The sequence below is a fragment of the Artibeus jamaicensis genome, unplaced genomic scaffold, assembly GCF_021234435.1.
Source record: "Artibeus jamaicensis isolate MK-2021 breed Jamaican fruit bat unplaced genomic scaffold, CSHL_Jam_final contig_944, whole genome shotgun sequence".
NCBI lineage: Eukaryota > Metazoa > Chordata > Mammalia > Chiroptera > Phyllostomidae > Artibeus > Artibeus jamaicensis.
Genome location: NW_026522020.1, coordinates 273,975 through 286,624, shown reverse-complemented (window position 1 = coordinate 286,624; position 12,650 = coordinate 273,975). Strand labels below are relative to the sequence as shown.

General features: G+C 41.3%; 1 protein-coding gene across 2 annotated transcripts in view; it reads right to left on the bottom strand.

Annotated features, from left to right (window-relative positions):
* CAB39 (calcium binding protein 39) overlaps positions 1–12,650 on the bottom strand; it is a 69,869-nt gene that overhangs the window by 40,087 nt on the left and 17,132 nt on the right. For both annotated transcript variants that reach the window (XM_037152183.2, XM_037152184.2), the window contains exon 2: positions 2,703–2,856. In XM_037152183.2, the coding sequence (XP_037008078.1) occupies positions 2,703–2,816 (114 nt within the window). In that variant the 5' untranslated portion in view covers positions 2,817–2,856. The remainder of the gene's footprint in view (positions 1–2,702; positions 2,857–12,650) is intronic.

Below are 12,650 nucleotides of genomic sequence, written 5' to 3'. Positions count from 1 at the left end.
AAGGTTGCATATTCTTCTTTGCTTTTTAAACCAACCCTTTAAAAATGTAAAAACCATTCCTGGCTCATGAGCCTTACAAAAACCAGCATGGGCAGGAGTTGGCTGAAGGACTCAGTTCGAGGCCCTGTAAGGACTTTGCCTTTTACACGGAGGAAAGTAACATTTGATTTGTGTTTTAAAAGAACCACTATAGTTCCAGGGGGACAAGGGCGACAGACCCCCCAGAAGGTCACTGCAGTAATCCAGAGCAAAGATAACGAGAGCCCAGATCAGGCTGCTAACTAAGACAATGGAGAGAAATAGTTAGATCCTGGCTTTCTCCCCCCCCCCCCCCACCCCGAGACAAAGCGAATGGATTTGCTCATAACTGGGCTTGGGAAGTGTGGAAAGGGTCACAGATGACCTAAGACTTTGGCCTGAACAACAAGAGGGATGGAGTTACATTAACCATTATGGAGAGGGCGACAAGAAGCCGAATAAAGGGTGTGTTTCGCTTCAAAACAAAGCAGAAGTCATATTCCTTAGATCCCACTACAACTTTATGCTATTTTATTTACTCTCCCAGAACTTCAGAATCATTTTTTGTCAAGTTACAAAAAGATCCTGTGTGATTTGAATAAAATTGCTTTAAGCATAAAAATTAATTTGAGGAGCAATGGCATCTTAACTGTGTTCCATTTGCTAACACGCGCCAGGTGTCCACTGTGCCTCTGAGTAAAGTTTTACAGTTTTTTCATACACAACAGGTTCCTACATACTCCTGATAAAAGTATTCTCAGACATCTAATACTTTTTTGGCACTATTGTAAATGAAATACCTTTTAAAAAAATTACAATTTCTAGATGGCTTTGATTGGTATTTATAAAAGCTATGGATTCCCTATTTATTTAGCTGCCCTGGTGAACTCTTATTTTTGCACTGATTTTCTGTGTCTTGTAAAGAAATATGAATATCCCAACATTGTAATCTTCTCTTTATTTGCAATAGCTTTTATTTCTAAACCATTTTTATATACATTGGGTAGAATTTCAAGAGCAATGCCAAGAAACAAGTGTAAACACTCTGGTTTTCATGAAACTACCTTTGGCTTTTCAGTCTTTAGTGTGATATCAAAGTGGTTTTTTAATGGTTTTTAATTTAGTGATGAGATTTTTATCTTTCCGTTGTTTTCGGATCCCAGTTCCCTCTCATTACCATTTGAACTGGCTACTGCTTCCAGGGTCGTGGGCCAGGTCCCCAGCTGGGGGCGTGTGACCTTTCTGTTCTTCACTCTCCCTGCCTTCCCCCCTCTCTAAAAATACATAAAATTTAAAATAAGAAAATTTACTTTTAAAAAATTCTTTTCTTTTTCTTTGCTTCATTTATCCTAAGAGCAGAAGATATATGTGTGCTTCGGTTTACAGCAGGAGTTCCTGACATTCTGGGTCAGATCATTTGGGGGGTGGGGGGTGGAGGCGGACTGTCGCACGTTCAGTGGCTTGTCTGGCTTGTACTAACTGGATGCCGGGAGTAGCCTCCCCGTGTCATAAGCAACAATGTCTCCAAGCATTCTCAAATGTCCCCGTGGAGGGCAAAACTGCCCCTGGCTGAAAACCACTGATGTTATTAGCCAAGCAGATGCTACGAACGCCGTGAGAGATTAAGCTTCTTCTCATTACAGATTCATGCTCAGGGCCACTTCCTCGGTAAGACTTCCCCCATACAACCCATCTAAACAGAGATACTCCCCCTACCCAATTCCACCCCCCAACACCTTTCATTAACTATCACAGTAGACTTCAAAGTGTGGACTCCCTGGGGTCCCCAAGACCCTTTCAAAGGGTCTGTGGGGTCAAAACTGTTTTCATGTCAAAGCAACACATTATTTGCCCCTTTCCGCTACACCGTCATTTGTACTGATGGTAGGGACCACTTAGCCAGTCAAGGCAGTGACACCAAACTATACTAGCCATCACTGTAGTTTTTATCACCATACAGTTTATAAAAAAACAACAACAAAAACAAAATAAAAAGGCATGAAAAAGAGTAGAGCTGATTACTTGCTTTCAGTGAACAGGGGCAAGTTGAGATGCCAGAACACAAAGAACAAAGGGTGGAAATTCACCCAAAGAGGCAGAGATCAGGTCACAAAGGGTCTCAGGTGCCACTCAAGGTGCCTGTGCGGAAAGCTGAAGGCAAGGGAGAGATCTGAGAGACAGGAAAGGTCAAGAGAGCCTTCAGAAAGGAGGAATGGAAGTCGGAACCCAATTGCAAACCCCTCAGGAGGCAGGGTTCCTGCAGCGCAGTGGAAGACGGCACCTCGGGGAAGAGTGGGAGGCGGTGGGGACAAAGGCAGGTGTGGGGCTGTGCTGGGTGGAGAGGAAGGCGCCCAGCACAGGCCCCGAGACCCAGGGAGGTGCCTCCCCGGAGAGACTGCGGTGGAAACACTGACTTGAGGACTTGGGTAAATTATTGTAACAATGAAAAAACAAAGTTTAAACAAACTTGAGAACTTTAAATGAAAAATGGAGAAAAAAGTTAGAAATATGTTTGGTAGGCAGCAGTACAGGTGAAAATGTGGTGTTTAAGCAGAAGCAAACATCACTTTAGAACTATAAAAAACCAAATTGGGATTGATTAATTTTTAAAAATCACACCATAATGTTTTATATTTGCTCCTGCTCAAAAGACTGAAGAAAGTAAAACAGTGCCCAGCACACACCTTTTCTGCCTTCCTGTCGGAAATGTCCTGCTTTTCCAGGACGGCCATGCTCTCCTTCAGGTTCTTCACGATGTCCGCCGGGGACTTGTGGGACTTCCCGAAGGGGAACGGCATGACGGCCGCGGGACGCCTCGCTGCACTCGGCCTGCTTTACCTGGGGACACAGTGCGGGGTACAAGTGAGAAAAGAAAGCGGTGTCAACGGAAGACATACTTTTGAAATCCTAATCTGGGAAGAAAACCAGTGTTAAAGAAAGTAATTTTACATGACTTTCAAAATCAGTAGGAACTGGGAAACCTGGCGGTTTACGGGGGAAGTGATAACACGGAATGACACCTCAGAACTGTAGAACACCTTCACCTTTCAAAAGCCTTTCTACCACCTGCTCCTCCCACCGCCCAAGTGAGGAGGAACGTGCAGGTGCTGACAATGTAGGGGCTGCAGCTATCGCTCACAAGGCAGCTAGTTCTGCCAGGTCTGTTCTGAACCAGTGTCCTTCATCAACACACCGTCCCTCCAGTGAACAGATACCTCCAGTTTACAGTTGAGGAAACTGAGACACAAGGTAGATAAGGAGCTTATTATAATGCCAAACAGCACTAGCAATAGGTCCATTCTCTCTCTGGGTCTCTCCAGAAGCTTCTCTTCTAGTGTTCATGCTGCTCCCTCTAAGTGTGTGCACCCTGGGGAGCACACACTTCCAGGGCCCTTCCACCTTCTTCTTCATTCACTCACAGGGTCTCAGAGCTGGAGAGAACCTTGGGTAGTGCCTTGGCCACACCTCCCTCAGACCCTCCAATCCTTTAAGAGCCAGTTTCAATGGTACTCTTTCTATTTGGATATAACCATCTCCTGTGAAGGAACTCACTGCATAACACCCTGCAGATAATGAACTTCTAGAAGTTTGTAAATTTTTGTGGGCAGCAGACAACAAATTTCTACCACATAAACCACAATATTATATCATGCAAAAGAGGACCAACTCTTCCAAGAACTCACCATGAAAAACCAAAGTTAACAAGACAATGTAAGTAACTTGGGGAACATGTCAGAAGTTATGATTTCATTCACTAAATAAACTAAAATAAGTTATATTCATAGGCATTAAACCTTGTATAAGACGCCAAAATATAACACTTTCGAGAAGAACCGTACGGATCACTTATATCAGTGGTTTTCAAACTGAGTTCCAAACTCCTTTGTTTAACTGCCCCTGGCGCTGACTCCTACCTTTGCCAAATTAAAGAGGCAAATCTCAGGTACCTCAACCCTAACTTGTTTCCCCCATGTGAATATAAAATCTCTACTGCATAGCGTTATACTTCTTTTGAACTTTGCCTAAGACTGCATTTGAAGAAAGTATTTGAATGTTTTCTCTCAAGTTTGAGATACAAGTGACCTACATATCAGGTTACAAATAAACATGGGGGGGAGCATGCAAATAAATGCTAACGTTAAACCTACAACTGAATCATGAATAGCTTGTTCTGATGAGATCTGAGCACTCTCTACACTCAAGTATCACCTACTGCTCACCTGCTCTCAGCTTGTAAACCTTTTTTGGTTTAAATTAAACCACATCTTCATTAACCAAAGGGAAATGTCCTTAAACACAGGTTCTCAAAATCCAAAGATGCAAAAACTTAATTCTGTACATCTCTGCTTTGACAAGAAGTTGGGGTCTGTCACAGGTGAGTCACTCCCACGTGACTGTCACATTCTCTCTCCAATTACCTGGCTAAATACAAACCCTGGATCATTCTTTTCCACTACGTCTTTCTTTTTAACTTGTTTTTGAGGCAGCCGAGGGGCAATGCGGGTTGGTTCTCCATAAACACAGTGGATTCACACAACGAGCTCTCTGAAAAGACCTCCCTTTCTAGCTGCGCTCTGCGCCCCGGGGCAGTGCTGCACAGCCTATGCTGGGCGGAGGGTGGGAATGCAGTGGTATTTTGCAGGAAGTGTTATGGTGCTATGCAACGGAGATATTTTCAGCTCTGGCTCAATGGTGGAAGAAGTAACTTTCCAGGCCAAGGGGGTTTAAAAAAGTCCTACCACACACCAAATGCTGGTCACAGGAGAAAAAAACTGAGCTGCCAAAGAGAACACAGATAAGGAGATGCACGACACAATCATGCCTTGTAATTAGCACACCAGGCAGCCAAGATTCTGTAGAACATATAAGCTAGTAAGGCTGTACTTTCAGGAAATACAGTTAGTACATAAGTACCCAAAACAAGAAGTGGCCACCCCTTTGCAGGACCCAGTCGCAGTGGTGACACCATTCACGACACACTCATATTTGCTCTCTCCCCGCCCCCCCTCCTTCTCTCACAACCCCACACCTCTTACGTTCTTTTATGGTTTATTGTTTTAAAAGTATAGTTAAAGTACAAAGTATAATTATTAAGTAAAAGAGTAAATTAAAATCATATAAACAATTTTATTATAAAACTTGTAAATAAGAACTACAGAGGTCTTATTTTATGGTACGACTATATAATAAACAAATCCTTTACTTTCTTTTATTTAAAGTCTTCAATTCACCAATTCTTACACAACTCAACTGTAAAGATTGTGCAGGACAAAGGCAGGGAAATAACATTCCCTAAAACTTCTGCCTTAGAATCTGGTTCTTATGTCTAAGTTTGCTGTTGTAGTAAGCTTAAACATCTTATGCTAATGTACGCCACTCAGTGATACATACAACTTTAAAAATAACTGACAACACTGGGAAGTTCGAAATTAATGAGTGGCTACTAAGTGATGACCAAGCAGGCAACAATACAGGTGCCTAGAACTTAAAAGTGTAAGGGTAAAGCTTTAAGAAATAAAGCTCTTCATAAACATGTTAGATTAATATGCACAGAGCTACTGAGTGTTGACTGTTACTGAATTTACCGGTGTAATAAAGGAAAACAGAAGCAACCGGAAGCAAATGTTAGGTGTCACAAGGTGAAATGACGGGTGTGTCGTGAAAGTACACGCCTTAGAGCTGCAGAGACCGGTACCAAAAACAGTCCAGAGTTGAAAGTGTACACTTCTGGGGTGAAGAAAAAGGGCAAGCTGGTATTTTTTTTCTTACAAGCCATTTTTGTAACTATTTGTCTCCTTCAATTAATTATACACATGTATAACTTTGATGAACATAAAACCTAAATTTAAAGAAATCAGTGGTTAATATAAAACAATCCATCATTACTACATAAAAAGTACTCTCCATAAGACAACGGAACGATAGAGCTAATTTGTACTCAACCTTTCTGTATGTTCAAATATTTTCCATAATGGTGTTTGAAAACTGCCCAAACTATGTTTTGGACATAACTGAAGTTAATTTAGAAAATGGACAAAAATGCATTATTATAAATGAAAAAATTCATCTAGCTTTCAAATACAACTAATTTCCCCTCTCCTATCGACCCCCTACCCCAAATTGGTTCATAATACACCTCAGCAGGACTTCTTGGACCGATCCAAAATTATTAACGCAGCTGGGAGAAAGCCAGCCACTGTTAGGATTCTAAAGAGGGCTGGCTTGGAAACCCACACCTACGTTTTTCAAACTGGACATAAGCATGCTTGCTCCTTGAGATAATCAGTACTGTATGCTTGAATCCCAATGAAAAAGACGTCTTGTGGGGCAAATTTAACTTGAAAATCTGAGGGGTGCGTGGGGAGGCAGGGGCGGAGAGTAATTTAACATACTACTTTTACACTGAAATAGACATTTACAGAATTGCACGCTAAGTTGGCATGAAGGAATTTGCGTGACTATTCAGCACTGCACACCTCTTAGCTCTCATGCACTGCTCACCTCTAATTGTCTTCCTGACTCTCCAAATGCTCTCTCTGCATTTAATTCAATGACTCATCTTCATGTCCTTCAAGGTTCCACCCTTGGCTGCCTTTTTACCCTATATTCTCTGAGAGATCTCATCTACCTATGGTTTCAGCAGCTTGAAATCTATTTCCTGCCCCAGCCAATGAGCCTGCATTTCCAACTACTACTCCTTATAGATGCCCTCAAGGGAACTCAAACTTCACCCCCAAGCCCTGCTTCTATGTTCCCTTTCAGAATGAAGGGATCCAGTGCTCACCCCATCACAAATTTTTGGTCATTATACTAGACTCTTTATGTGTTAACTCTTCCATACATAATCAGTTCACAATCTTAGTCAACCCTATTTTCTGAATCTTTCTATCCCTACAAATACCAAGTGTGCAGTCCTTCACTATTCTCCACACAGGGCAGCGGTTGTTGTCAGGGGGGCCAGTATCATCTCTAAGGGGTGTTTGCAAAGTTTGGTTGTCAATGACTGTCGCATTCGCTGACCACTGAAATCATGACCTCCCCCTGCCCCCCCCAAAGCATTGCTTTTTGTGCTGTTGTTCACATAAACACAGTCTTCTGCTAACTTCTATATCCTTGGGGGCAGAGGGGTTGGGTTTGGGGTCAGAATAACCAAAGGCCATCTATTCCTGCACCTGTGTTTATAAATGAGAGTTGAACTTCTCACTTTTAAAAAAATGGTTATGTTGTTTATTGTGCAAAATTCAAACATTAAAGGTCTATGCAAGATAGAAAGTGAAAATCACCTGAAAGCCTATGGAGACAACTGGTATTAAGAGTTTGGGAGGTATTTTCCTTTTTATTACTTATACTCAGTATTTGTGGTCTTCTGCACTGCAAGTCTACTACTTTCTCAAAAGCAGATGAAGAGCAGATGGTATTAGAAATGGTCACTTCCATCTTGGAAAGCACAAAAATTTCAAGTCACTGCTCTGTTACGTTAATACTCCTAAGAGTACAAGTAGCTCCACCCAAGAAAGTGCTGAAGAACATTCAGAAAACCCACTGGGAAAAACAAAGTCCCACGCCATTAGAATTAGGACCGTAGGCACTGCCCTTCATAGCCAATTTAATTGCTCTTTGGCATGTGCAACATACTCCTAACTCTAAGTCTATTCAACTGTATGTTGACAAATACTGAAAAGTAGTCAAATGGTCAATAAGCCATTCGTTAGGATGTTCATTCAAATACCAACTGCGCCCTCACTCACTCTATGCTGCCAATCAAGGCACCGAGGAGTACCTGCTCTAAAGGAGAAACCTCCTGGTGTGTGTGGAGTGGATGCATTTAGAGACAATAGTGAAAAACTGCTGAATGAGAATACATTCCTGGACAGTTGAGTTCATAGGCCTCGACATTCACGTGTTAAATCTGACTCAAACCTGGTAGTCAAATGCAAAAATTGCAGACAAATGAAAAAAACCCACATAAAAAAAGAATGTTGCATACAAGGAGTACTAAGGTGCTTAATCAAGCAGTCACAGAAGGTGTGCAATTTCAAACGAATGTTGAGTGTCTATAACATGCCAGATGTGGTACCAGGCACACTAGACCAGCCACGCACAAAGCAGAGCGGCTGATTACCTGGGCTCGCATCCCGCCTCCCCCACGCCAGAGCTGACTTACATTCTTCAGAGGCCCCCCTTTGTCATCGCTAATGGGAACAATAGCTACCTTACAACTTAGTACAAGAATTATATGTTAATAGTGCATCTGCATAAATATATCTGAATAAGTAATAGTAAAGGATAAATACGTGGCATTTTTTCCCTTCTAAAATGTTTTTGTATGGTTAGGATACATGCTCTTCTGAGCTGCAAATAAGATGCAATGACTTAGCTCCATTAAAATAAACCATGAGTAGCTTTAAGAAGCAGCTGACTCTGGTTAATTACCAAAGCTGCCAGACACATAGCTCATCAACTATGTCAAAACCAAAATTAAGTGTTTGAGAGCATGCAAGACTTTGGGGTATGTTTCCAATTAATGTATCTTGACCAGACTTTCTGAGGCCCAAGATATTCAACACTGGGTGCTATGCAGGAATCGCACGAGTCTTACAGCCCTGGTGGCAGCAGCATTTAAAACGACGTGCGGTCTGGCACAGAGCACTCCCCTTCACGTAACGCTGCCCCTTCTCTGCTCGACTCCTCCCCCAATGACTCTCCTTTTCACTTAAAGAAATGGGCTTAGTAAGCCTAATGTTTAGAAATAATTTCATTTTGTGTTCTTCTAAAATAGGCTTTCTGTTCACCCTTAACTTTTTACTCACATTTACTGACATGGAAATGGCAAATTATGAATATTTATGAAATATGTTCTAGTGGTAAAATTCATTGTTTATCTGAGCAACAAACCAAGAGAAATACCTGTTTATAGGAGAGAAAAGGTTTTGTTTTTAGCAGCTGATTTCTAATTACTAAAATCACGTAAAGACATTTTATGTGATTCACATCAGTTCTTGTTTTAAAAAGCTGTGTATTAATTTCACAAACAGGAATCTAATGTTGAACATCAAACACTTATTGAAAAAATCATACTACAACTGTCAAATTACACTGTGGTAATTTCAGTACTCCATGTAGTTACTATGAATTTTGAAGACAAAAGTTATGCTAATTAAGTACAGTAGAATATTTCAAGCTGCCCCACAGTTAATCCTTCTGGTATAAACACCCACTTAAAGAGTTTTAGAAGTTAATTAAAGATATGATTAAAAGTATTAACCAAACTGAACATGGCTAAGTTTAACTCTTAGAAGAATGTACCCTATACCAGAGTTCTGTGACTTCATTCTTACAAGTTCAAACAACCTTTAAAAACTATTTCTTCATAGCTGAAATTATTGGATCAATACTCTTTTGAGGGAGCAGGGGGGTCGCTGGAGCACGTCAGACTGTTTTGTAACCATTTCAGCAAAAATACGCAGGTCACATTGGCTCTTTACTCATGTCCCTTTCCTTCTGCACAGTGCCTGCCCAACTTTACTATGTCTTAAGGAACCAGGCCCGCTGCCCTGAAGTCACGTAAAATGGGTAAAAGTAAAGAAACTCCTCATCTTTCCCTCCACTATCTGACTCAGGACGGTCACTGAGCAGATGTCAGTTCTTCATCTTTGTAAAAATCGAAGAAATGATGCTGGATCTGCCTACCTCGGAAAGCAGTTTTCATGAACAGTGACTACACAGAGGACTGCTCTGGCCACAAACACAGCCACAAACACAGCCACATGATGTTCTGTGCCGTTCTGTGTACCAGGTACCAGGGTAACAGACACCAAGAAGATTCCGAGTGACTCAGTCTGAGAGTCAAAACAAGAAGAGAAGCTTGTACCCAAGGCTTATGCCAATTCACACTGCCACCAACCACGCACGCACGCAGCCATTTCCTCATCAGCTAACAACACTAGCCACTGTCCATCCTTTCTTTTGATTTTTACCGATCTATTCGATTAATGAAAAAAAATGCTACTTTCTTCACCTTCACCTCTTCCCATCCTGCCATCGATTCTTTTGACATGAATTGGTCACTGATGACAAAACATAGCTTCATGCCTATTACTCATTTGTATTTCCTTAGTAAAATTACCTGCACATCTGTACTGTTAGTCTACCAGGTTTGGAGTCGTCTTCTTATAAAACTGGAGGTAGGATATTGTATAATTGTGAATATCATCCCTTTGGCTGTTATTTTTTTCAAATATGCTCGCCTGCCCTGGCTGGTGGCTCACTTGGTTGGAGTGTTGCCCCCTCACACCAACTGCAGGTTTGATTCCCAGTGTGGCACACACCCGGGCTGCAGGCTTGACCCCCATACAGTCGGGGCACATATGTGAGGCAACAGATTGACGCTGCTCACACTGATGTTTCTCTTTCCCTCCCTCGCCAAAATCCATACACGTATCCTCAGGTGAGGATTAAAAAAACGTGTGCGCCTAGCTTGTCACCTGCATTTCAACTATGTCGCTTAATATATAAAGTTTTCATTTTTTTACAGTTTTATTTGTAATCTTTATGAGTTTCGGATTTCCTATCAGGTTTTAATTGCATGTTATAGATATCAGACATTTATAATTAAATGATGGTATCCTTTTCTGAACCAAGTTTTAATAGAGTCTAATCTCACAAACCTCCCTATATTAATTATGCAGTCTGACTCGATTTCCACACCAGCACTGCTTAGTTGTGGGAGGAAGTCAATCCGGAAATCACTGTCACATGAATTTGTGAGCTTTCTCCAGTTAGCCAGCAAATAATTTAAGCTACTAGGTGGGTGCGGTATATATTCTTCATATGTGGTAGCTCTACTTAAATACATGTTAAATAAGTATAATGTTAAATAAACATCTGATGCATTTTTCAGAATCAGAGGTCTATACTTTGAGAACATTGAACAAACGAATTTATAGACAAGCCTTTTAGAAATGGATTCCAGCTGACAATGTGACCGAGTTCTCATTCCTAGGCCCCATCTCAGTCCAAGCCAAGCCAGAGGCGAACACCAGATTCGGAAGTTGACAGAATACCCCACCAGTCCTGGGCAGCGACTTCAGTGGGCAGCAGGTAGCAGTGCTGTGCAGTAGACCTGCAGCCTCATGTCCCAAGCACTGAGGCAACCAGGACTGGAGTGAACTGAAAGTGTGAGATGTGCGTAAAGAGAACTCGAAGCACTCTGAACAGTCTAATCAAATCTGTTAGTACAGACACTACCAGCACGCTGGCCTATGAGTTGTTTGGGGCAAGAGTCAGGTACTCATGCTCAATCTGTACTACACTCAGCACAGGTGGCAATCATAGGGCCCCGCTCAGGTATCCTACAGGCATGCCAGCTTGTCACCATCCCTCTTCAAATTGGACCCTGTACTCCGTATGTGGTCTGACCAGCCAAGACTACCTGTCCCTGTATTTCATAAATGCAGTCTTAAACTTTATCAATAATTTTGATAGCCACACTATGTGGCTGCTTTCCGGTCAACAATTTAATTGACCTAAATCTTCTCCACGTATTCCATAGTGAGCCACATCCTCACCCACTGTTCCCCACTGCATTTTGGGACATAGCTGCAGGACTGAACAATTATTTCTATTAAATTCCTTCTGGTTTAGGCTCAATATATAGTATGACACAATTGTTTTCTTGGATTCTGACTCTGTTGTCCGGTGTATTATTAGCTTTCCCTACCAGATTCCTGTCAACTACAAATCTGATCAGCAAGTACACAGGTCTTCCTTCGCTCCCTGTTAAAAGCACAAATACAGAAGCTTTCCAGCTAAAGTCCACTATGCCTCTCTGGGTGCACAGTCACGTGCACAACCACACCACCACTCAACTGCATTACCACAAGCAGTGACGGCTGACAGACATCTGACCTCATGATACACATATTCAGACAAAAAAAATAAGTATCCTCCCACACACAAAGGACCACCAAACTTATCCTTACTATGTAAAATTATACTGATGTTCCCTATTCTGTGCCATTCCATCCTGGGAAGGGTGCGAGGCCATCCCTCACACCCTTCCTTTAAAAATACAAGTCACAGCCCACTAGGCTGATTTCACAATCAACTGATAGGATGTCACCTGCAGTTTGTAAAACAGATTTAAAATTAATTTGAGTAGTTCTTTTATTATTGACAGTTATCTTATTCACAATGTGGAGCTTCTCAAAATATTATAAGGCAAAAAGATTTCAGCACATGACTTAAGACTTGAAATCGTAGTTACATATTACAAAGCAGTATTTGGAAACATCTGTGATACATAACTAATTAACTGGCTTCCATGAGTATTTTAAAGGTCTTTTACCTATATGGATCTGCCATCTTTGATTTTATCTACACTGATTCATTCAGATAATCTAACAAATTAACAGTTACATTATCATAGTTTAAGAATTAGTTTCAAAACATGTGAACTTACACTATTTCATAGTGTATTTTAACACTATGAAAGGTTCAACAGTGTCCATATTTTAAAATGTGAAAATGTCAATCTTCAAGGATGAAATTTTAAATCCATTTTTCTTTCTTATATTTACTACTCACTTTGCCACAAGGCTGTGTAAACAGAGCCCATATGGTAGCGAGTGAAC